This window comes from Seriola aureovittata, chromosome 24 (assembly GCF_021018895.1).
Source record: "Seriola aureovittata isolate HTS-2021-v1 ecotype China chromosome 24, ASM2101889v1, whole genome shotgun sequence".
Classification (NCBI taxonomy): Eukaryota; Metazoa; Chordata; class Actinopteri; order Carangiformes; family Carangidae; genus Seriola; species Seriola aureovittata.
This window is the reverse complement of record NC_079387.1, coordinates 4,181,560-4,207,849: the sequence shown is the minus strand read 5'-3', so window position 1 is coordinate 4,207,849 and position 26,290 is coordinate 4,181,560. Positions and strand designations below refer to the sequence as shown.

The 26,290-nt window shown below is 43.1% G+C and overlaps 1 protein-coding gene across 1 annotated transcript in view; it reads right to left on the bottom strand.

The window, feature by feature from the left end:
* Nucleotides 1-26,290, bottom strand: part of LOC130165256 (neural cell adhesion molecule 2-like) — a 368,403-nt gene that overhangs the window by 50,329 nt on the left and 291,784 nt on the right. Inside the window, exons 7-11 of the mRNA XM_056370357.1 lie at nt 24,636-24,710; nt 19,377-19,583; nt 14,945-15,088; nt 12,787-12,924; nt 3,480-3,597 (exon numbers count right to left, since the gene is read on the bottom strand). Coding sequence (XP_056226332.1) covers nt 3,480-3,597; nt 12,787-12,924; nt 14,945-15,088; nt 19,377-19,583; nt 24,636-24,710 — 682 coding nt within the window. The remainder of the gene's footprint in view (nt 1-3,479; nt 3,598-12,786; nt 12,925-14,944; nt 15,089-19,376; nt 19,584-24,635; nt 24,711-26,290) is intronic.

Below are 26,290 nucleotides of genomic sequence, written 5' to 3'. Positions count from 1 at the left end.
TTATTTTAGGGATTTCAAATGTGGAGATTTGTCCATTCAGACACAAACGCAGGGGTGGTGTGTAGCGGGGCCTGCGCCCCAGCTTCACTGTACTGTAGGGAAAGCGGGAGGGAGGATAATTGAAAGTCGATGGAAGAAACACCAAAGCCAAGTAATAATAACGCTAGCGAGCCAAAGAGGAAATGAAGAGAGGCTTCATCTTTAGAACGGACAGTGCAGGACGGGGCTGCAGCACTGAATGTCATTATACTGACTGACTGCTGACAGGTAGTCCATTACCCAAGATGCACAGGGGATGCGGCGAAAACTCCTGCGCTGACAGGAAATGCAACCGGGAAGCCAGGGATCGCTGGGAGAGGTGACTTCAAAGGAAAAACTAAATTGGGTTGTGATTGTTGTTTACGCCTAAGCCGATGCTTTTGTTGCCGTGTGCGCATTTTAATTCTGTAGTCGCAGACTGACGTGGAGGACTTACTGACCTGGGAAATACAGGAGAACGGACTGTAAGGCCTGACAGTCATTTGACACCGCAGTCTATCGGAGGTGAAGTGATGTCATCTCTAAAGTGAGAGGCAGACGTTTGGCCTTGACGGATGATTTAAACTTTATGTATTAAAAAATAAAAAGTGAATGGAGACAAACAAAGAGTTTTCTTTTAGGTGGAGTTTTTGCAGAATGGTGTAAAAAACAAAAACAGTTTTAGTTGGACAAAAACATTTAGAATTGCAGCGATCGTGCAAATTATACAGGTGACACGTACTGTACATTCCCGAGAATCCAGAGTCTTATTAGCTGTGTTGCACCATCCAGTTTTATTTAAGCCTGTCCTTCCTGAGTATAAACTGCTCTGCTAAAGTGGAAGGTCATTTTCCAACAAAAATTCCCTCTTTACTCTCAATTGCCTTATCTCTGGGTCAGTTTTTTAGCTCTAGCTCTTTGAACACGAGGCTGATCACAGTGTCAACACACAACTCCCTCTGTAAAGGCTCTTTATCTTGGCTTGGTGTGTAATACGAGCACATAAAGACAAAGATGTCATTTTCCACAGATGAACAGGTTTCTCATTTCAATTGCCTTTTGTAATTACAGAGTCATATATAACTCAATTTCCCATTGTGCTGCAAAATAGTGACAGTGAGGGGAATCATTACGTAGGGACAAAGCTGTCCTATAGATAGTCTCTATGTGAATGAATCAATACGTCAGCTCTCGCCCATCACTGCTGGAAAATTTGCTGTTTATATTATGCATGCTGTTAAATCATCAAAAGCACATTTTCCTGGTTTGCTGTGCTGCTGAAGGTAACACACCCCGGGGTAAATATAATTTCTGTTGCTTGGGCTGGAACCTAGAGAGCAAGATGAATGAGGGTTACAAAGTTGAGGTTGTCTCCAGCTGTGCGGCGCCATTAAATTTTGTTTGTGCTTTCTAAAGTGATGCATGTGCCTGTGCCTCGCTTTTTTTTCTTTTTTTCTCTGCTGTGATCGACTTCTCTTTCAAACTTACTACACTGACACTTCAGTTCTCATTATGTCTCCATCACTCTTGGAGAAAATGTCACATTAAACGCAGGAGTGATGCATTCACTCCTCCAGCCTGACTGCATACTTCACAGTGTAATGCACGGTAGATTTACAATGTTCCTGTCATTAGGTTAAATGCTGGAATATGTGACGTTTTTAGTTAAGGTGATGAGTGTCTACATGCAAATATCTGCTTGTTTACCTTTTCATGCACGTAGCCCTCCTTCAACATCACTCACACACTGTGCTCAAACTAACCTGTGGCGTCGACATGACATTGCGTAAAAATAAATCTGCATGTATAAATGTCACCAAGTCAGAAGGCAAAACGCAATTTTCTTCATCAAATACATTTACTCAAGCATTTCTGACTGGTTTATACCTGCTGGTCCCAAGCTCTACACTTGAACTGTACACTTTGGCTGCAAATTCCCAGACTAACCTAACTCAACAAAAAAAAGGCAGCTAGACTCAAACTAAAAGACCATAAAGTATGATAGATAAAGACAGAAAATAACAACTTCAAATTGCTTTTAATGAAAGCTAAGTGTAGTTGTTTGAGACTTCACACTTAAATGGTTTGTTGTTTTACCAGCCAGCGCTTGATTGTTTCCTTCCTCTGCTATTGTTGAGGGAGCCGGAGTTAACATTATTGTTATCTGAAGGACGATGCTGCCCTATGTCCCACGCTTTCGTCCCTTTCGCGACAAATAAAATTTTACCTGCAACCATTTTTCAAAGCATACTTTGATTTTCGAACGCGTTTTCCTGCAGTCCCTTCCTGGCAGCCATTGATTTCCATTCATTCATTTTCAGTACAGCATGAAAAACAACTCACAGAAACCTGAGAGAAATACGTCAACGCAGAAACAATGTCAACCGTGTATCGCGTCGAAGTTACATCATTGTTGTGTGTTAATGCATTGTAAGTGCCACCTCATTTGACTTGATTATCAACCATTAATGCTGCAAATAATGTAACATGCTGTTAATTGTGATGGATTACTTACTTTAGAAAACAGCCAGCAGCAACTGATTTGTACTAAATGGGCTAAAATATGAGAAAACACTGCAATGGTGCATTATGATGAATTAACTGGAAGAATAACACAAAACAAAACAGCAGTACATGGAAAAAGTGTGAACTACACAGCAATGCCAATAAGGTGCCCACGTGCAAACAGCCTGTCATGACTGCCTGCTAAGTGGGCACAAGCTAATTACATTGATGGCGCGCTGTAGACTGGATAGTGGGGTATCAAATGCTCTCCAGGTGCAAATTTTCCCCACCGTTGCTACGCGGCGTGTGATATTATGGAGTGTCTGCTGAGGGCGGCGTGCGAGGGCGGACTATAAAATTCCTCAGAACTGTGAGAGAATATCTGCTTGATCTGTGATTCAAAAAAATTACAATCGTACAAATGTACAATTTTTTTCCCTCTCTGTAAAGGAAACATGCATGGGCGATGTAGATGAATACATTTGCAATGGTTATGAGCGGTAGCACATACAGTATGTCCCGTATGTTCTATCTGGAAGTAGGTTAAATCTACTGAGCAACCGATTTACTAATGGAATAAATCACTAGTTTGAAAATAGCTAGTCGAGCTTAGGAGGGACTTTAGATTCAAACTCTTATCTCCCAGCATCAGCACCCAACTTCACCGATGCTCTTGTGGCTGAATAGAAGCAAATCCCTGCAGCCAGGTTCTGAAATGTTGTGGAAAGCTTCCCCTGAAAAGTGGAGGCTGTTACACCAGCGGATTAATACTGGTGGTTTTGGAATTGAATCATGTACGGGGTGTAATATTTGGGTGTCCACTTGTGTATATCTAGACTGTATATCCTTCATCTTTGAGGGCTCACCAGTTTTCAAAGGCTGTTTTTTTTTTTCCCCCAATATCTCTCTGAGCTGTGTGTCTGAGAGACGGGAGCAATTAAGGCAGGAGAAGGTACCTGTGCCACGTGACCACAGGGTCAGGAGATCCAGAGGTGATGCAAGTGAAGGTGACCGATTCCTGGTAGTCAGCTGTGGCATTGAAGGACTGCTGGGACACTGACAACACCGGAGGGACTGCAGACACAAAGACAGAGCGGGAAAAAAAACACAGTCAGACAGGAACGCTGTCATTACACCCAGAGAGATGCAAACTACATCTTATTCAAAACAAATGTCAGTCTTTATGAAACCAGAGGGGTGGAGGCTAACATTTTCAAATGGAAATACATTGGCCTTGTAAGTGGCCTGGAAGCACTCACTGAAAACGCTACTTCTGTTAGTAATCCAATGGGGATTTCAAGTAACATTTTGACCCAGCTTTGGTAAAAACACAAAGGAGCTGAACACAGTGATGCGAAACCATAATACTATTGTCTGGTTCAGAGATGCCCGGCTAAATCCACATAAACAATGGCATGACAAGAAAAATGCGACTCAACATCAAACGCGACTGTAGCATCTGTGAAAACCAGGACATTTTTGTTGCTTTTTTTGTTTTTTTTTGTGCATGAACTGTTCAACCCCCACGTGAAGCGCTCCGGCTGCAGCCATTGTTCGTTTTCTTTTTTTGACGTGGCAGATTTCCTGCAGTGTCAAAATGAAAAGCGCCTCATCGCTGTGATTTTGAGGTTAGCGGTTTCAAAGACTTGCAAATGCAAACCGAGAGGGTATGTTATATATACTCTACATTTTCATTATGACTACAAAATGAATATGAACTGAAATGCATTTATTCTTTCAATCAATGTATGTTATGCTTACAATATACGCTCACATGCTGTGAGCCGTGCAGATAAGCAACAGCTGACTTTTTACGATGTAAAGCTGTAGGAATATGTAAATAAAGTGTCTTAATCTTCTAGGAACATCAGTGGTTAAAAAAACAAACGGCAGTATATGCTGAGAGCTGTCAGGAAAGCTCAACCAGCTGCTGCCACCCAACCAGCCGAGGACTATCATCTTGTCATTCAGTGAAGGGAGAGCAGAGCGAGCCTTTTTCCATCTTCGCCCCTTTGCAGTGGGATGGGAATGACAGCTTTATGGCACAAGCATGTTTATCAGGCATCTCAGTCCATTTCTCAAGCCTGTGCTTTTGTAGTACTTCTACTCCCACTAAAACCGATCTGCCGTGGCCTTGTCCAGTCTTCGCAGCGTGATCAAACATGTCTGGGGCAGCTTACTGGATCTCTGGAGCATTTCCTCCTTCGGTTTTACATCCACTGGCCAGGTGAGAACAATGACACTCCAAAACCAGGTGAAAAATCAAACAAGTCCGCCGCCTGAGGCTGGATGTGTGAGCCGGCAGCGAATCATGTTCAGACACATCAGTGAAAATCAAGTTCAGCAAAAGTTCTACTTGCAGCTTGCAGCTCGTTCTAGCCTTCATCCAATCAAAACCCCACGCGCTCGCTTTCAGCCAATCATTTGTAAGCTGCCAACAACCTTTAAAAGTGTTCTCTCTCTGGGTGAAATAATGGTTGGTCCAACGAGCTGCATTTCTAATGGGAGGGGCGGGTGACATGGAGATCACAATATTGATATAGATTGTGATAATAACCATACATGGATGTCTGTTTTTGGCTAAATCAGAAAATGATATACCTTATACAACGATAAAAAAAAAAAAATGTCTAACACAGCAGAAAACCACAGAGAACCCTGTTTATTAAGACTATACACCAGCATTACAGCCTGCTCTATCAATTAGTCCACCAAGTCCACTTAAAAATTAGCATATTCTAATTTTAGCATGTGCAGAAGCTACATAATGAGAAAGCTTATTAATACCCGGTGTAATTGCAAAGGCCTGTGATTAGATGTTATTACCAAGATTATGTATCTATGTGTCTATCTCTGCACAGATCGCATGTTAACACGAGGTGTAAACGATGACGACGTGTAATCTCTAAACGCCTCTCTCTTCAACATGTTTATATGAGGCACCTACTGTAACTTCAGTGTCATTTACAATCCAGATATTTAATCTCTTCAAGATGAAGATCATCCAAATATTAACACATCAGCTCAGCCCACACAAACAGTTATGAGCACTAATTATGTGTTATTGTAACTGGTAGCTGCAAGAGTCATACTGTTCCAGCGCCATTTGTTTTCCTCTGATTAAACAAAAAGGGTTGAAAGGCATTAAAGGTCACTCTGCTGGAAGACAACGCTGAATTCTTTTATATTCCGAAACTGTAACTAGCCCTCGTTTTTTTTATTTTTGTGTGTGTGTGTGGGATTTATGGAGAATTAATGAATTCAATTTGGAAGCAGTGTCACCTGGAGGACACTTGTTCCACATAGATCTAAAAACACCTGCATGAGAGGTGAAAATTAAATTTGACATGTGGCTTAGAGTCTCATTACTATGCTGTTTTTTTTGATGGAAAAGAAGGCATGAAGCTGTGAAGGAAAAAAAATTAAAAAATAAATAAAAAAAGACATTTTACATCTCGGGATAATGAATAGGGAACCCTAATCAAAACAAAGCATCATTGCAGATACCTAATGAACCAAAACCCTGCAGTGTACTGGAGTCTTTCTTAAAAGATCAATTACACAAACAACACCATTGTGTATTTCTGTGTAAGTGAATAAGACGTCATGGTACATTTAAATTCCACAGTGTCTGCTCTCATGGTGGCTATTATTCATTTAGTCATTGTTGTGCTAAAAAAAAAAAAAAATGAATGAATGCTTCTATTTTTGTCGTAAAATCAACACACAACAGGAAACAGGCCTGAATGAGACAAACACCACGGCACACAAAGCTTCTCAGGGATAAAAATGGCCTCAGCAAAAAATCAAACACTGCGAGTCCTTTTTCCAGCAGCACTGACTCGGCGAATGAGAGGAGCGAGCATATGCCTGACATGATAACCATTGATTTCCACGCCAATAGATCTCCATTCTCCGGTGTCCTCCTCTTCCTATGCAATGCACCCCCACATCAATGGGCCTTGTTGAAACAGCCCTGTTAATGAGACACACTGCCAAGCAGAAAAGACTTCAAAAAGAGCAGATCAGCAACAGGGTTTAAGCGTCCAAAAAGGAATATGGCAAGCTTTATGAATTCTTCATGTATTAGTCATAGCCTGGAAACTTCAGAGGGCTCGGGGGAGATAACGTGATGTTTACAGAAGTCCCCAACTAGCGTGAACTTACGAACGTATTTCAAAGACACAAACTCGCTCGGACCTGATTTAAATGCATGAGGGCAAGAGGACTTGTTTTCTGTTCAGCGCTAATGGGCTCAATGAAGTGAGGATCGCCGGGGTTTAGAAGTCATGAAATGTTCTTGGTAAATGTCATAACTTTATTACACTTACTGGAAATGGAGTGTTTTCTTTTCCAGGGTGCTTATTAAGGATTTGTTTTGCATCCTAGATTAGGACTGGAATCAAACCAGCCCTGATTTATTCAACTGGGAATGTAATGTAACAGAGAAGACTGTCACTGCAAAAAAAAACGAAGAAAATTACGGAAGAAATCTTGAAGGACACAGCTGGTAGTTTGCTTTGACAGCTGAACAGGGGAAATTGTGGGTCTTATGTGTGAGTGACTGAACCAACAATTAAGTGGATGTGTTGCGGAAGGATTGCGGCCAGATCAGGGAAGTTATTTCCATTTCGTGTCACCGTGAGTTGCCATAGAAACAAATTGCGAGTAGTGTTGCTAGAGGGGTCATCAAAACAGAGAAGAGAGAGAGAGAGAGAGAGAGAGAGAGAGAGAGAGAGATCTTTTATCAAATGATAAAAGGAAAACATTAAGCTCTATTGAGGGGAGTAAAATGGAAAAGGTTGGCATATGCGAGCCATAGATGAAGAATGTGGGAGTTAAAAAATGTAATAATTCAATTCAAAGTGAATGTCATTAAAGCAGTAGTTCAACATTAGCCAGTTAGCTTAGCATAGCATAAACAACTGGAAGCAGGAGAAGCAGTTAGCCTACCAAAGATGAGAAAGTCTGCTAACCAACATCTATCTATCTATCTATCTATCTATCTATCTATCTATCTATCTATCTATCTATCTATCTATCTATCTATCTATCTCATGGGATGCCCCTCATTGTTCAGGGATGAAGAATCACTGCATGTCACAGGGAGGACAAACATGCCCATGTTAAACTGAACTAACAGTGGAGGTGTGTGACAGTGTCACAGAGAGGGGAACTCTCACTATTGTTCAACAGCACTTATAATTTCAAAAGCTTATTGACAACATGAGCAGAGCAAAATTATATTTGCAAATCCTCTAACTGTGTCAGGTTTCCATTACAGCGAGAGTTAACTGGAAACCACTTGATACATGCTCTATCCAGTCCTGCTGTTTTCAGCTCGCTTCTCCACGTTGTGTTGACGCAGCCGCTCATGACTCATCTGTGGCGACTTCTGAGCTCAGATCCTGAAATGCTGTGGATTCTTCTAGACACTGAGCTGTTTTGGCCTCAGGTTGATGAGGCATTCAGCGGGGCGGTCGTCTCCCTTGGCACGCCTTCATCCTCATCTACGGTCCGCTTTGATGATACACTGGAAACTGGAGGAGGGGGGGCTGCAATGGGTCAGCAGTGCTTCATTCGCCTGCATGCTTATGGGAAAGAATCCGCTCTCTTCTTAAACCGACCCGTGAATATTCATGACTTCATGGGGAAGGAGAGAGACGTACACAGTTACAGCTACATACGGCAGGCGCTGCGCTCAGACAGAAACGGTGTTCCGCCTGGCTGCTTAAAGCGATGTCTGTTAACAAGTGGCTGAAGTAGTCGGAAACTTCCTCTTGACGCACCGTGTCCAAAGAACAAGCGTCGACGGGGGATGCGGATCATATGGACTCTGCGGCCTTCAATCAACACAGCTGGACGGTGGCTGTGCAGTAACTAAGACATACAATTTGCAACTTTATAGAGGGGAACTCTTATGATTCAGTTGGAAGCCCTTCGCCTTTTTCAACACATTAAACTGTAGAATGAAATAATCAAACCTCCGTCAGACATGTTTTTTCAGCGGTAACACAAAAGACTCTCGACTTCTCTGAAGCAGGTTTAACACCGAGCTGAAAACTCTTCTGACTGAATAACACTCTTCTGCTAATTGTGTCTTTAAAAGAAAGTTGCCGCTGAGCTCCACCTGAAGACTTTAAAAGCCCTTTCACATATGGAATACATAGAGTTGCTGGCTTCATAAGTAAGAAGCATTTTGTCACTCAGATCAGCCTTCTGCATACTGCACCACTGCTGTATGGACAAGAATCAATGTCCAGATCTTATTTTGGCACCAAAGAACGCCTTAAGCGCTCCATGTTGGACCTCAGGAGATGAGAGGAGAAAGCCTGTAGATGCTCTGTGGCTGCATCCGTTTAGTCCTCACCCTTCCTTCTTTATTCTTCCTCCGGGGGGGGGGGGGGGGGTTGGCTTCCAGATAGAGTAAGACAGAGGTTGTTTTCGTTCATCCGTTTGTTTATCTGGACCTCACTGCCGAATCCCAAGGCGCCACAAAAGAGAGCAGCTCACTGTGCACCGCTGGTTGATAAAACATGTAGTGGACAGTCTTGTTGCACTCATTGACATAACTGAGCCTCCTAGCAATCTACACTATCTATATCCGATTGTGTTCAGGGCCTCTGTGTTGTTTGGCCGGTCCGGGCTGTTGTCGATACGGTACATTCACTGGTAGCCCCTGTGGCTCCCTTATCCTTTGGAAATCCTCTGCTAAGATGTGTCTCCCTGCTCCACCTTGCCATTGCAATTGCAAACCATAGAAAGGGAGGAATCCGAGTGAATTCTGGAAGTGATATAGCCCTTAAATATAATGTTGGTGGTGTAGAGAGCAGACAAGATTAAAGTTCTCCCCGGTTTCCAGGCCTAGAACAGCACTCCATCAGTCAGAAGAGAATTACACCTCTAGCTTGTGGGCAGGAAACAGAAAAACACTAGATTCTGATGGGGGTTGTGTATGCAAATGACAAGCCTACAGGCTAATGCATACATGGCTTTCCTTAACATCACAGGCCTCAGAGCTCTGAAAACAACTCCTTGGGAGACTCCTGAGACCACAGTGGCCGCTGCTGTACAACAAGAAAATAGCTGGATCCAAGATTTATCAGTATGTGATCTTGTGAGAGGACAGACACTGGGAGCCACTTAGCACCCTGCACATCCACTCCCTTGTTCTTACACATCTTCCACTTCATGTATTGACAAACGAGAGGCAGCTCTGAGCAAGAGCTGAGTGGATGACAAAACATAGTCTCACTTTCTACTGACAGAGGCAGACAGTTGATATTTGCCTGCCCCCATGACAGTAAGTTAACATTTTAGAAAGTGTCCTTTCCATGTCGGTCACCTTAAGACCAGCTCTCTGTACTCTCTTAGAGGCCAGAGGCTTAACTACAGGTTCCTCTGGAGCACGGGAACACTGCTGACCTCAGAAATAAATTCCTCTTTTGATAATGTCGGGGAATAAACTCTTAAATTTGGTTGACAGGAAAGTGGTTAAAGTGCTGCAAAGATATGTCCGCTGTTTATTTTCATTTAATGCTGACACTTATATACTGCTGTTCACTAACTCTTGTACAGACCGTTGAAAACTTGCAGTGTTGAACGATACTCTGCCTTCTGAGAACTAACACACTCACAAACGCCCTTATGGAAATTGGGGAAAAAAAGGCTTTTGTGTATTCTGCACTGGCAGCATGGCATACGCTGCAGAGGGAATTCAAACTCAATGAATTCATCTCTAATCTGAACTAAATGCTTTGACACTAAATCCAAAATGAGGCAGATTTCTTAAGATGCCTTTGTTACTTACAACTTACCTGGTTATGAACCTGACTCCTTTAAATTTCTCTCTTGTGCTCTAAACCTGATTTTTAGTTCTTTTTGTCTCCTATTGTGTTTCCTGTCTGTAAATATGTTTTTATCAATGCTGCTTCCTGTCTTAGACAAGTCTCCTATAAAAAAAGAGATTATTAATCTCAATGGAACTTTTCCTGGTTAAATAAATAAATACAATAACTGTCTGTGGTTTCATTACTATGATCATCTTTCACACAGTCATGTGACCGGTTGTTAAAATAGAAATATTGATTATAGCAGCTTTAAGTACACATACACCAGCGACACATATCCGTTAGCCTGGTGGTAACATATTAGAAAACTCATTAGTTTCACTGTTTTAGTTTCCTCTTTGACTTTTACATATTTCATGAGGAACGAGTGGTGTTGCTACAAATCAGATTTTGTCTCCTTCAGGCTCGACTCAAGGCACGTCTGAGTGCGCGACTCTTCAGGGATGAACCGATTGAGTCTCCTTGAGGCGAAGTGAAGTTCACTTTCAAGTGTCTCCGTCTGGGTGTGGCCCCCCCCAGAGAGTGTGCTCCACTCAGGATGCGCTGCAAAGTGCTGCGCGGACCGTCCCATCTCAGCAACACATGGCAAGTGTCGTGTTGCTGCAATAATAGGTCGTGCCTCATTGAGCAGGCTTATTAGATCTTCCTCAGAAGTGAGGTAAGTGGTGTGCTAAATTGAATGCAATTCATAGTTTTTGGGCAGAGGGCCGCTCTGATATTACATTAGGTGGGAGAGAATTACATAGGCAGAGACAATATTGCAGCTGTTCAACCGTTACAAGACGCTTGTGGCCTTAGTGAAATCACATTTCAATCACTTCATCAGTCTCAGGTGACTCACTTTAAATGAGGACAGATGAGAAAATTAGAATTACATTCTTCGATTTTTTTAGGCCATAGAGCGCCAAGCCATCGCTAATTGAAAGTTTTAATCACACTTAAGAATAAAGAGAATCAAAAAAATAAAAATAAAAAATCAGGCCAATGATAGCAGAAAGAGCAGAGCGGCAATGGTGAGTAAGTGGAGAACAATCCGTCAAAGCTGACAACTCTGCTCTGACACTACGACTGAAGGTCCGCAAGGTTCCTGTTGTTTCAGATTCACTTGACAGTGAAGATGAGTAAAAACACTTATGAACAAGCCCTGAAATGGATTCACCGACACTCGAGCGAACATCAGAAAACTGACACGTTTTGAGGCTATTATACTGCATGTTTAGAAATAACAGAAATTAGCTGTTGAAAGAAAATACAGGTTCCTTTCAAGTTTAGAAATGATTGTTATTTAATCAAAGCTGCAGAATGTGACTTTGATTTATTTCTATTTGCTTGTGCAATCACAGCTGCTCCTGCGTCCATTGAGATGAACCAACCTTGCTGGTTTATTGCATTTTGACCTTGGGCACCTGCACCATAGGCTCCGGAATAATCAAAAAAAAAGAAAAAAAAAAGAAAAGAATGAGTGGCATTCAGTTTGGAAAACAACAGCAACGGTGGAAACAAAACTTGTGTATGCAGAGGAAATTCAATCCCTAATGCATGCTAATCTGTTGACACTGTGTGGAGAAGAGCATGTGTCTGCTTGGAATCTAAATGGACGTCATTGGTTTATGCGATTTGCATAGCTTCCATTAAAGTGGCGTAGCGAAGGCCCTCCGTTCTCAGCTGGATTTCGAGGTTTTGGTTTGTATGCTGATAGTGACTTGGAAACCACATGGTTAGTAAGCAGCAACAAAGGTTTTTTCTGCAATTTGAAGCTATTTAAGACTTCATTTCATTGCACGTTCAGACCTCACAACAACAAGATCTCTGCTGCACACACGCAAGAATGTAGCATCTGTAACATCAGCCAGAGTCTCTGAAGGTCCATTTTGTTTCTGTAGATTAAACTCGGGTTTAACACTCACTTTGTCAATTTCTGTTGCAATGAAATCCAAGTTAAAGAAAAGGGAAGAGCTGAGGTGAGACATACTGTACAGGCCAGGTCGAACCTGCACTGTACATCAAGCAAACACGCCATGAAACACGATTTTATGTCTTTGTGAAACAAAAAATCTACGAAAAAGGTAGTGGCTATTGAGACTCTAACTTAGTAGCCGAAACAACGTTTTTTGTAGGAAAATGAAATGTTAATTTCTTTCAAAGAATTCAATGTTATACAGTATATAATTTATTTATTCCTTTGCAGTAGTTTCTATAATTACTCCTCAACCTTTACACACAGGCTCCCATATAAGCCATTGAGGCTTTTTGCTTTTGTGCAGTAAACAGTCAAAGTTCACATTTTCTTGCATTACACAACAGTTAGTTACAGGCCTCTCGAAGCTCTTATTCTTTAGGACTTACTGTATCAAGAGTAAAAATCATCATCATCATCAAAAATCTTCAAGTAATGACTCAAAAAGTAACCCACCGTTGACGACCACAGCGATGTCAACGAAATCGATCTCTCCGCGGGCCTCGACGCTGGCCTCACACCGGTACACGCCCTCGTCGGCCTTGGTCACCTGATGGATCTGTAGGTTGTTGTTTGCCAGCACCTGGAACTTGCCTTCACAGCACGGGGCGAAGAGGAGGACAGACAGGGGAAAAAAAACAAAACAAACAAACAAAAAAAAGCCAGAAAGAGAGAGAGAGAGCAAGAGAGCGAGAGAGAGCGGGAGGAGGAAACGACACAACAACAATAGCGTATGATAGAGAGAGAAGCGAGATAAGAAAGTTAGGAAAACAGCAGCAGAAAATTGCCATCTCCACTCTTCAAGCGTTAGACTGTCAATCTTCACTTCGGCACATTTACCTGATAGAGTCCACACGGATAAACACTCCCGCAATTACAGTTCCAAACAGTCCCCACTCCCTCCCACTGTGGTCACTGTGAGATTGGCCAGGAGTGATGAGGCCTCTATCTCATTTCTCTCAAGTGAAGATATTTATAACCATGCATCGTAATTAGAGTGAAATGATTAAAGAAAAAAAAAAACGTCTTCTCCATGTCTCATCATTACCGCTCAAATGATGATTTGAATTTCAATTAAAAATGTGACAGATTCAAGGGGTCACTCTTTCTAATCAGTGTTCAGGCATACATTTAGTCTGGAAGGAGGATGGGGAAGCGGTGTAGAGACTTGTAAATCAGTGAGGAGGAGAAGAGGATATAATGAATCCTGGTCTGCTGGTACTTACTACTGCACCTGCCTTCTATCAGGAAAGAATATTAGTGAAAGTGAATCTGTCCTCTGAGTGCCTTTCTATCTCTGTCTTTTTTTCTTCTGCAAATTAAGGAGACCACCCTCCTGATATTTAATGCTATTAAAGCAAGTGAAAAGGGTGGGATTACAGAGGAGCTCCTTAGAAATGATATACATCAGCTGGCAGGAGACAGCGGACTGACAATATGATTGTACAGGTTGAGTTAGCAGTAGCGCATACAGTAAATACAGCAATTTTGAGGCCTTTTTTTTCCTCAAAAGACACAGTGTACTTGTCTGCACTTTATCTAATGCGAGGCAGCATCTTCGAATGTCACCATCCAACTGCTCTGTGATCAGTCCACACAGTCGCTTGTTAACATGGTTTCTGTCCAAGTTACACGCCTCCTCCAGGGCCTGATGGGGCTTCTATTCGTAGAATTTGATAACCTTGTCTTATTGTGAAGCCACACAAAAGAAGGAAATAGCATTTCCTAGAGAACCGTATTCTTTGCACATTAGCGCATATATTAAATGAGAGAGAGAATTGGGTAAACTGGGACTCATGAGATTTCCTTTCTCTCAGTAATCGTGTATTTGGCAGGTTTACATTCAAAATGTTATTCTTCTGAGTGGCTGCTTCCTTGAAACTTTTATTAGAATCATAATCTACTGGTGAAACGATTAAGATCAGTTACACAGTTACGTAACTCAAAGCAACACCAGGTAAAGCTACTTTATCCAGTACCTACAATAATAATTATATTACAAAAGTCACTCTTTAAAACTTTTCCTTTTCCTCAGTAGCTTCAAATACTAAATAAACCTTGAAAAATAATATGCTGCTAGTAATAAGACACACCATACTCATGCTGCTACAAAAAAAGAGTATAAAATAACATCATATTTTTATTTATTATACAATTTGATACCAAAGGACAATTTTTCACCCCAAAACTTTAACTTTGATTCTTCCTTTTTTAGTCATTAATAGTTCAGGTTACAGAGAAATCCTACAGCTTTCAGGGGCTTTGATCAAAATTTTAGACATACTCTCCACAAAACTCCATCTGTCCATCTGTTTTATTAACTCTTTCTCCCATTCAGAGTTTTTTATTTTTTCAAAGGTGCACCTGTTTCCTGTCCTCATGTGAATTTGATGTCCTCGTGCATGAGAAAACAAAATGGGGAATCTTAAAAACATTGCTCTAAAAAAAGTACTTGAAAATCTACTTGAAGTTCTTCAATAACAGAAACAAATTCTCTCTCTCAATCAAAACCGATAACAAAACACCTCCCAAGAAATTTAAAAAAATAAAGAATAATAACAGTTTTCAAAGTGAAGAAAAAATTTCATCATGAAAGAAGGTCATGAAAACTTACTGTGGTGCTCCTCAGTGATTTCCCTATCCTGGTAGTACCACACCACCACGGGCACTGGTGAGCTAATGACATCACACACCACCTCCGCCGTCTCGCCGTGGCGGAACTCCTGCGGTGACTGGACATCCTGAAACGTCAGCCTCTCTGCAAGATCAAATGAGATGGAGATTGAACACCTTTCTTTTCCTGTGAGTATTCAGAGCGGTAGGTTTATTGCGAGTTTGAACATCAAAAGGAAAATAAGGAAAAATTGTGGCGTGTGCTCTCTCTGTCCTGTTAGCTATGACTGTTTCCAGACAGAATTTAGGGTTTTGGGGTTTTGGTAAAAGTTCTTTTTAAAATGCATTTCCTTCCAATTTTCTGTCTGGCTTACATCCCTTAAGTGTAGAAGGTAGTTTGCTAGTTTTGCTGATAATACAGGGAAAAGTGTTGTGATGTCCACTAAGCAGCATGTGTTCCTACCCTGAAAAGCCAGCAAGCAAAAGTAAAAGTAAAAGAGTGAACCTGTCGTAAATAAATATTTGGTTTAGAAATGCACTTGTTTGGTAGAACTGCTGCTGAAATGAAGGTATTAATCTTGTGCATGATTCGGTTTCATTTCACTAAAATGAATAACTGTAGTTCACACATGGCCAATATTTAATGTTTCTTATTGGATGGAGCTTGGGTCATCATGTTTTTAAACCAAGGCTAAGAAGCTGTACCCAGGCAGTTCAGAGCTACATGCTAACAAGCTCACAGTGACTACATATGCTAATATCCTCATGTTAAGCAGGCATAATGTTTACCATGTTTACCATATTAGTTTAAAGTGTTAGCGTGCTAATATTTGCTCATTTTGACCTGATGATGGAGCTAGATGGAAACTTTGGGGATCACCAGAGATGCTGCAATTCATCCCGAGGGTGGCGTGAATATCTGGACCAAATTTCATCCATTGAGCAATGCTGCTAAAATGGCTAAAAAACAACATTGTTAAGCACAACTGTCACATGACTTAACGCTCAGGAGTTCAGACTTCATGTATTCGGAAAACAGGCACCTGAAAAACAATGTGGATGTGCAGCATTCACTCACAGAATCAAATGAAACAAAAGCTAAATCCAGCTTTGACTGTTTTCTGGGACACAGATAAGGCGATTCTGATGAAACACCACAGAAGACAGAAGGATGGTCATTTTACTTGCTGCCAATCATGCCCATGACAAAAAAAAGAAATAGTAAAAAGTAAGCAGATATATTCTACAGCCTCTCTGTTTGCAGAATTAGACAACAACACAAGCAGCCTTTGATTCACTCCATCTTGGCTTCAGGAGCGCTTGAATAGCAGATTCCACTGTGTGCCACTTTGAGGCTGCGTCCTCCCTCTTGACAAACATTTGGTGTTTTGACAAATTGCTTTTATGAGGACAGTGTTCTTGGACCGGCGCTTTCTTCGAACCCTGCTCTCGTTCAGATAGCCGGCTTTGATGTGCGCCGGGTCTGGCGCTGGTAGCGCTGCAACCACCTGCTATCATCTGCATGCTGTACGGCGAAGGTGTGAATAAATCAACGACAGCTCCCGTATCAGTCCCTTCCGTTAGCGAGGCTTCAGCATTAGCATTTTACTGTGTGATTTATGCCAGGCTGCTCCCTAAAATGAGCTTTCTCTCCCCGACTGCACCCTCAGACTTTGAACGTGTCTGGCATCTCAGTGTCTTCATTAACTTCAAGGATGCCTTTGCATGTTTTGTCATTCACTCTGTTGGTTTCTTAACAGTTCCCCCCCTTGTGTTCTTCTTTTTATTTCCCAAAATCTTTTGCTCTTTCATTCCCTTTGTCTTTCTCTCTCAGGTTCCAACACTTCTTGGTGTCACTTGTTCCTCCTGTTTGTATCCATTTCCTGTCTCTTCTGTAGTCGCACTGCTCTACAAGCGAATCGGTAAGGGAAACAACCTCTCCACAGCACCACTCTACTGCACATTTGACACTGGTGAACTGAGAATATATTCAGCCCTCCAGAGTTTCTCTTCCACCATTTGCATACGCATCACTGTAAGGATAACTGTCTGATTCGTTGACAAGCCAATTTCCCTGGACCTCTCTCAAATGGGATGCAGATTTGTTCTTTTACTGTCCCAACTCTACTGGTTTTGGAAAACTGGCTTATGCAGCCTTATTGCTTTGTCCATTAATAAACTGAGATGAAAATGGAATGAAATTAAAGGAGCTGGCTCAGACATTGTACTGGCTTACTTTATTATGAATTTCCTGTCACCTCATACGGCTGCTCAGATGCCAAACTACTGCAGTTAATTTAAAGCAATTTTGGCTTTTCATTTCAGTTTTCATTCAGGTAAAACTATTTAGATTTCCATCTTCAGTGTGGAACAGCAAGGGTTTTATCTTATAATAATAATAATACTGAGTCTACAACAAGTTTACTCAAACCAACTAATATGAACTTCATAGTGGCGCTGGCGGAAAAGTCAGATGGTGATAAAAGTCATTAGAGTTCATCCTCTGAGGAATGTGAATGTCTTCAGAACTGCCAATTCACCAAGTAGATTTTGAGATATTAAGTAAATAATGTGATATGCTGTTGGTGTTCGGGACTAATCCCCTGGGGACCATGAATGTCTGAACAGAATTTCATTGCAGTCCAGCCAAAAGTTGCTGAAATATTTTAGTCGGGACCAAAATCTGGACCGACTGATGTTGCCTTCGCTAGAGCTATACTACTAGCATCGTTAAAAAAACACATTATATCGGCAGCTTTTGTATATTTGTATGAAGTTAACCCAAGTCCCAGCTCCCTGTTTTTGATATAGAACTGATACACCACTCCGTGTAGGCTGATTATAACAGGCCATTATAGAGATGTCAGCTACTACTGAGAGGATGTCAATGGTTTCACTCCCACAGGTCATTATTTTCATGTACAACATACAGGCCTGTGCAGTGCCTGAGGTGTCCTGGTCTTCTCTGGCTGTGCCTGGGCAGAATGGCTGGCTGGAGCTTTAGGCAGATTTTCATCCGCATGCTGCTCATGCAGTCTACACCAAGGGCCTGGCTGAGTGACGCCCGGTTACCATGGAAACAATGGTTTTTGGGAGCTGGAGCTGGAGCTGCAGTGAGGTGAGGGCTGAGCGGTGGCAGGTGTGATTGAGGCTGTGATGTCTCCCCTAATGATTTGCTGGGAAAGGATGAAAAAGGTGATGATTTCCAGAGTGTGTGTGCGCATGTGAGCGTGTATGTGTGTGTGTGTGTGTGTGTGTGTGTGTGTGTGTGTGTGTGTGTGTGTGTGTGTGTGTGTGTGTGTGTGTGTGTGTGTGTGTCTCTGGGAATCAAATCCCTGTACCGCAACGTTTTCTCCAATTAAACTTAGGGAAGACTCCTGGTGTATCTGGGTATTTGGGTTACTCACATCTCAGAATTCACTTGGCTCTTATGTAATCCTTTTGTGTTCGTGTTTGTGTGTGTGTGTGTGTGTGTGTGTGTGTGTAAGTGTGTCTTTTGCATGCATTATAATGTTAATCCATTTCCTGTCACTGTGCTACCTGTGAACAGAAGGTGCTGATAAGTATTGGGAAAGGTGCTCTAGCAAAGATCTCAGAAATAGACAGCCTGGGGTTGGATGTGGAAGTAAACAAGCCATCACAACTGTCGTGGCACTTTTAAACATGTGCACCAACATTGAAAGAAAGTTTATTGGATTTTCCATATTTCATTTGCAGTTAACTGTTCAATTGTACTTAATGTCTTCCAAATACCTTGTACATTTTTTATAAACTCACCAAATCCCTAAAGTAAATACTCAGAGACCTTAGTGTTCCTATTGGCAACTACTATTCTGGTCCTACATGGTTTTTCTAAATCTTCTCCACAGCAAATCACAGGAGTAAGTGGGTGGGAGTTAAACTGGATGTCACTCTCAAGGACGTTTTAATGGGGCAAACTGCGGGTAATTCACTGCTCGCTGTAAGGATGGAACCTGCGATTGGGACAGTCTCTGTGACCACCCCCCCTGCCTCGTAACATTAGGTTTTGCCCAGGAAATAGTGACGGGTCACTGAGGCAGGTTAGCCTCAGTGCCACATCCCTCATTATGCCTGGCAGGATCTGTGTCCCTTGGTATAACCAGCTGTCATTATACTTTAATCACAAGAATGAGTGGAACACACTCTCTTGCACAAGCTCACACACAAAGTCAAAAGGTACACATGGACTTAAAATGCACATGCACACAGAGAGAGCCAACATTTCTAACAGCTTGTGGCTGCGGTGAGGGCAGGAATATGAATCAGCTGGCTTTCCATGTGATCAAACACTAATGCGCGAAGTTTATTCTCTTCATGTCTCCATGTCTAAATCTCCTCGGGAGGCAAACACGGAGCATCTGCAGGTAAATGTGTAAGAGCGTATGTCTGTGCACGTTATCTGTCAAGCTTACGGTAGATCTCCAGCACGACGGAGGCCTCCTCCGTGTGACCGCCGGCGTCTGTGGCCTGGCAGCGGTAGATGCCCGCGTCCTCGATGATGGCGTTGTAAATGATGAGCCGGGACCTTGACGTCTCCGTGTGGAGCGCCATCCGCTTGGAGGGCGCGATGCGCTCGCCCTGCGGGTTGTACCACTCCAGCCTCACCGGCTCACCGATAGCTAGGACAGAGGTCAGTGAGAGAGAGAGAGAGAGAGAGAGAGACAGAGACAGAGAGATAAAATGAACTGATTATGATGAATATATGTTCTCCTTTTTACCAGGCAAGCCTGAAAGATGATCATCTTGCAGCACACAGTTCCACTTGACGTCTTGTGTAAGTCTACTGTATAAGCTAAGTATTTTAGTCCTCTCGCCACAACTCCCTCGAAAGCAAACTTCTATTGAGTCCGATTTTCAGTGATTTCTTTTTTTTGGAGGAAATTTCCACCCTCATTAAACAGATCAAAGGGGGCAGTAAGCCGACAGGGTGCTCCATGCTGACTGATTTACAGGCAGCCGTTTAGGCAGCCAGTCACCAGATTCTGAAATAAGTGAGTTGGAGGTATTTCGTGGTGCTGCTGGTCTGCTCGAACAGCTGAGGACCATCCAACATCGCTGTTGGAACTTGTCGAGGGAACAGACGGCCTGAAATTATATGATTATGTCATAATCTTGGATTTACATAGCTAATAAGTCCATAAAGGAACAGGGACATATGTAGGCTGTAAATTCCACTCTCATTTTCCAAGATCAGGCACACATACGAACACACACACAAGCGCTAAACACAGAAACAAATGGGGGGGCTGATCACATACTAACTTCAACCCTGATTACTGGCTACTGCAGGAGACGAAAGGGCCATCTGCAAGCAGCAGGTGCCCTTTGCCTGTCAGTGTGGAGGGACATCACTTTGCCTATCAATCCACCCAAGCCTTGAACAAGAGAGAAAATAAACAGAAGCTTGTCCAGTCCCTCAGAGACATGTCTCTGGATTTAATTAAGGACCAAAAAGAAACAGGAAGAGAAAAAGAGAAAATAGAGATAATGCAGTTGGGACACATATGTTTAATCCCACAGAGAGAGAGGAAGCAGCTCTTCTCCCTAAATGAATGCCCTTAAGCAAAGCTTTTAACCTCCATTAGCTCAGCAGAGGGTTGTGGTGGTTCATCTCAGCAGCTCCCTGGTGTAACTGTGAGGAGGTGGTGCTCTTGTGGGGCAGCAGTTTGCAGATAATGGGCATTATTTGTCCAGCAACCTGTAAATAGATCATGACATTATATAATCATCTCTCAGTTGGATAGTACACTGGTACATAAACGGTGAATGATGACAAATTGGCTGATTTGTCTCTTGATGTCCTCACTTTGCGTCTTACAAACACTTGCAGGCTCCAGCTCGCACCCCGGCACGCTAGCACCGATTATCATCACGTTTCCAGCAGCCATCAGCATCACATCCTTGGCATGTTGGGTCTGACGCTCGTTAGGTTTTTCGAGGCCAGCCAATCAGACGAGGCGATCGAGCTCGAGTGTTGCTGAATTGATATCACAGCACGTGCGGTCCTCCTGCTTTTCTTTGCACGTGGCTTCCCCAGCCGCGGCCTCGTGGTTCATGTGGAGAACACATATCATCTCCCTTTATATCTGTTAGCATTTCTGCATTATCACCTCTTACCATTTTACAGCCTGTTGACAGCGGTGACAGCTAAATATGCTCATATTAATGCAGCTAGCACGATGACAGGCTATTTGCTAGGCAGATGATCTGAGAAGACGGGAGTGTGTAGCACTGCTGCCCTGTTTCCCACACTCAGACCTGCCTCCCTCTGTGTGTCTTTACAACTGGAAGAATAGCTGGCGGAAATGTTCTGTCAAAACCGCTCTGGTATTATTACAGATTCTTGGCAAGAGGGAACGCGCTCAATGACTGATTCCTCTGACGGTAGACTGCTAAGACAATGATGATCACTTCTCTAGGTGCAAGCAAAAATCTATGCACAACAGCAACAACAACAACTCATCGTCTGCTTTTGCTAACTGCCAACAAAGCCGACGGCTCATCCGCCTCTCGGCTTCATTTCTGCTTCAGCGTGTCTGGAAGGTGTCTCATACAAATGTTTCTGATCCTCCTTCGCAGTGAGGGCAGCAATATGAAGCGACGGAAATATTGAAGCGATCTCAGCCTCCTGTACAAGGCAGATTATTGACTATAGACATGCCCCTTTGGTGCCAAAATTAGCCGAGCGCAAGCTGAAGCACTCTCATGTCCTCGCTGTGGCTGGCACTGGAGCCATGGCAGTAATTGATTTAGGCCTCCAGGGAGATGGATAGCAGGGGGAAAACAAGGGCTGAGCAGGGAAGGAATAACATGTGTGTGTGGATGTGTTTGTGTGTGTAGCTTGACATGAAGTCAAAATTATCGGTTACAGCTGCCTTTCCATCTCTGTATATTCTCTAATCTGGCCAATAGGTAAACATAGGTCTGCTGGGACAAGTGATGTGACCTAGCTTTGCTCTAGTTAGACACATCTGAATGAAACCACATTGAAACATAATAGCTGCTGGATCTGGTGCGACCGCTGAGGCCGCTCTTGTTCTGGCTCTCTGCCGCTCCGGTCATAGGGGAGGATAAAAAATACGCACCTAAATACCAGTTCCAATACCAGTTTATCCACCTGCTTATTTGTTGTGCCGTGAACCCAGGTTCATTTACCGCTGACACGAGACCAATTTCACATTAGAAAAAGCTCTAGGTCTTATAATTATGTTCTTCTTCTCTACGATTGGCTGCATTTGTTGGGAAGTTTTTTCCCCACACTGTTGTCCGGGTGATTTCAAGGATGCAACGTGAGTATTAAGAGTATTTCAAGAGCTGTACGAGTGAAGAATTTAAAAAATCAGCTGAGCATCATCTGAAAAACGCCACGGCATTGATATAATGCAAGGGGCTGTGTTTGTATCAGATATCAGCGAGACAATGACATACCATCCAGGAAGTCACGTCTGGCTGCACAGAGGTTTATAATACTGATTTTAGAGCTTTAATAACTTCTCAAGGTGACAATCATTCTATCCTATGCGTCGACGTGTCACTCTCCTGCAGCAGAAAACACTACGGATAAAACATACCGTCAGATAGTGGATAAAAGCCTGTCTACTTCCTGTTTTCATGCACTAACAATAACAGTAATATTGATCTTGAATCACAGCTGCAGAAGCTGCTCATGTCTGTCATTGTATGCGGTTGTCATAGAGATGTCCCCGAGCTTTCAAAACACCTGTGACATGAAGACAAAGAGGGGAAAAATTCACTCAAGGTGGCAGGTCACAGACTACTTAACCCCGACTATTTTCTACAGACAATCCCTCCAGTCGCCCTCTGCTCTCCTGCTCTGTAACTCGGTTCCCCTTTTTGTTTGCTTTTTCACTCTGCCTGCCCACCCTCTCACAGTTTTTTCCTTTTCTCTTCCTGACCCCCCCCCCCCCAATACCTTTAGCCTTCTGTCTTGTCTCCTACAATGCTGTGGCCTCAATTCAGAAAGCACACTGAAGAAGAATCTCTTTGGAGCACTTCGCTGTCAAGGCATAAAATACACGTAGTGTGAGAAGAAAACAGATGAAAAGACAGAAATTGTTGAAAGGTTTTAAGAAATCATTTTTGTTGGAAGGAGGTAAAGATGGAAAAATGGAAAAAAAAAAAAGTCGATATTAATATACTGCACCGTGAGAAAGTCATCACATCATCGACACATTTTCCTCCATCAGCTTCTTACTGCGAGCGATGTGGTTCATTTAAATTGAGAGGGTTTCTGTGTTTTGTCTGTTCTTTACAAACTTTGAACTTTGATCGCTTAGTCATGTTAAAGCTACGGACGAAAACTACACCTGGAGGAGCTTTAAAGCATTTGTAGGTAGGGCTGTAGAACGCAGAAAGAAAAACAGATGAAAGAGCTGGGAGCAAACGATACTTCAGCTGGATTCACAAGCAAGAAGTGATGCCAGCCGGCTTCCTCCTGGCTGCCATGGTGACCAACGTTAGACCTCATCTTGACCCAAAACAGCTTGTTTAAGCATTGCTTCAGTGGGGGGGGGGTCTGCTGCCAATTCTTCCTGGCAAACTTTTCGGACAAGAAAGATTTATATCGAACAAGTTAAATTGATTTCATCCAGGTGTCTTTTTTTTCCCAACAACAACAACAACACACTCACCTCTGTGCTCTGCCTTCCCTCACAGAACAGCTTCCGACCCATGAATCAACATAAAAACTAAGTGCCTCCCTGTGCCTTCTGTTCCTCTCCTTTCTCTAATCCATATTTATACGGACATGATTCATACAATGGGACACAGCACTATAAAACCAAAAAGTCGCGGTTATTGACTTGCTCTTCATTTATTTGTTTGCGGGCTGAATGGCTTTTGCTTTTTCGCCTTCGCTTTACAGCCCGCTCCAGTTGGCAGGAGTGCATGTGAATATGGTTTAAAAAAAAAAAAAAAAGAGGCAAACAGCAAGGGCTTGGTGTGATTGTCCATGGTGGAGAAGGGCAAGAGAAAAGCAACAAGTGACACAAACACTTCCTCCCACGCACTTTGACTTGGACTGACCTCCCTTTGAACGGGAGGAAACCTGAAGCAGAACCAGGCGCTGGATGGTCTGCCTCAAACGGATGGGTTGAGAGACAGAGAGAGAGAGAGCACACATAACTACAGGAGAGAGAGGCTTCTACCTTTGCCTTTCAATTCCTGCCATTCACCTCTATTCTACCTCCTCAGCACACGTTAGACCTACGCTCCTACCAGTGTGTCTCTACTCCCTTGGCTGTTAGCTCCACGCTGAGTGGGCTGGCAGGAGAGAAGAGGCAGCCAGCAGGAGGCGGGCCGCCGCCTGCCAGAGTGTGTTGCCACCCCACCGAGCCACTGGCACCGGCGCCACCGGGTTCTCTGTGTTGATACGCTGTTCAGGGAGGACAATGAGGAGGACAGGAAGAGAGGGACGGGGCTGTCCCCTGTGCGGATCCAGTCACACCGTTGGGACAAAGAGTCTCCCAGCCATACGGACAGCGCCGGGTTGCGCTGTGTTCACTGTCGCACATACAAACAGACTTTCACAAGCGCCGCTGTAAAGACCCACCTGCCGCGTCTCTGACCTGCCTCCAAACACACACACACACACACACACACACACACACACACATACAGTCCATTCACATAAAAAATGAAAGTGTGTGTACCTGTACAGATGAAGAATTTGGACTCTCCAACACTTAACTCCACTTTGTTCAAGGATATGGACACCTGCAGGGCGGCTGTAAGGGAGAAGGAAAGGGGGAGGGAGATGGTAGGAGAGAGAGAAAATGGATTAGTTATTACAACGCAAGAGAACGCAAAGGATTTTCATTATTTGCTGACTGGAGAGATATAATAATACAAAATTGCTTTGAAAAAACATCAGCTTCTTTCACACTGTGGCTCATTTCCATGTGTTTTTATAGCATCTGAGGACCATTCTCTGTTGTATGTCACCATTTACTGCATTTATGTGAAAGGCAGTGTGCAGCTTACATTCAAATATCCTTGTATATAAATAAGAAGCTTCTTAGAAATAACTCAGGTTTGCGGCTATTGCTAGTAGAAGACCCATTGTCCCTGCCGAAAGGAGCAATTTTCATATTTTTATTCAAACTTTCGACTGAGAAACGCTGCTATTTCCTGACAAAGCTCCGAGACAGATTGGCTTCATACCTTCTAATGGACACATGGGTGTTTGTGTCAAACTTGTCAGTCCGTTTCACAATGAATGGCACCCATTCAGTCTAAGGTACTGTAATGCTATTTGCAGGCATCGCTCTCGACGATGGGATAAACAGTGGGGTGGGAGTTTAAGAAGGTAAGAAATACCAGAGATCAGTAAATAACTCAATGATATTGGTATTTTCCATGGTGACTAACAAAACAAGAGCTTCTCAGACTGAACAGGATATCCATCCACCCCAATAACGTGGTAGAAATGGACCAAAAACTTGCAGGTGGTTGCAGTGCCGTAAAATTTTGCATGGTCAAGCTACAATCAAATGCCATTTGTCTGCACTGGTCTATTGTAAGCGCCGCCATAATGCCACACCATGGCGGGAAGTTCTGCTGGCTAAAGTGAAAGGTAGTTAGCTGAACGAGACCGGGCCTCAATCTTGTGCTGACGTGAATTTTTTTGGCGAATGGTTAGGAAGACAGACAAAACGCGGACACGGAGTCGGATTTGGGGCAAAGAAAAGGGAGCGTTTGAATGGCAGCGCAGCAAGTTGGAGCTGAGAATGTGCCCTAGATGTTTAATGTGATGAGTAATGATTGGCAACTCAGTGGGGAGAGGGTCATTTTTAGGATAAAGCCTCTCGACGCAGCGGTAGTCTCGCTGCAGCACTGAGTGAGGCGAGATATTTGATGAGCCTGCCATATCTGAGCTCCCTCAGAGCTGCATGTCTAGTTAGGATCAAATTCCAATCCCCCCCCCCCCCCCCCCCCCCCAACAACCACACACACACATTTGCACACACATGCTGTATAATATACTCTAATGGATGTTAATTGTCTCTACAACACTGGAAACTTAACAGTGGAGCTCAGAGCGCCTGTCAATAATTGAGAAAATGATGAAATGATTATCTGCTCCTTCTCGGGGGAAGATGGCTGCAGCCAGCGCGAGCATCACAGTGAAGCAGCAGTTATCAGTGGGAGCCATCTGTCATGAGCGGAGGCCGTCTACAGATGGCAGTAGAGGGGCACTGGCACCTTTGCCTGAGGAGGCTGCATGATGTGTTTGAGGACTTGCTTTATCAATGCCTTAGATCATTTCTGCTGTGTAACTTGACTGCTACAGAACTTAACAGTCACC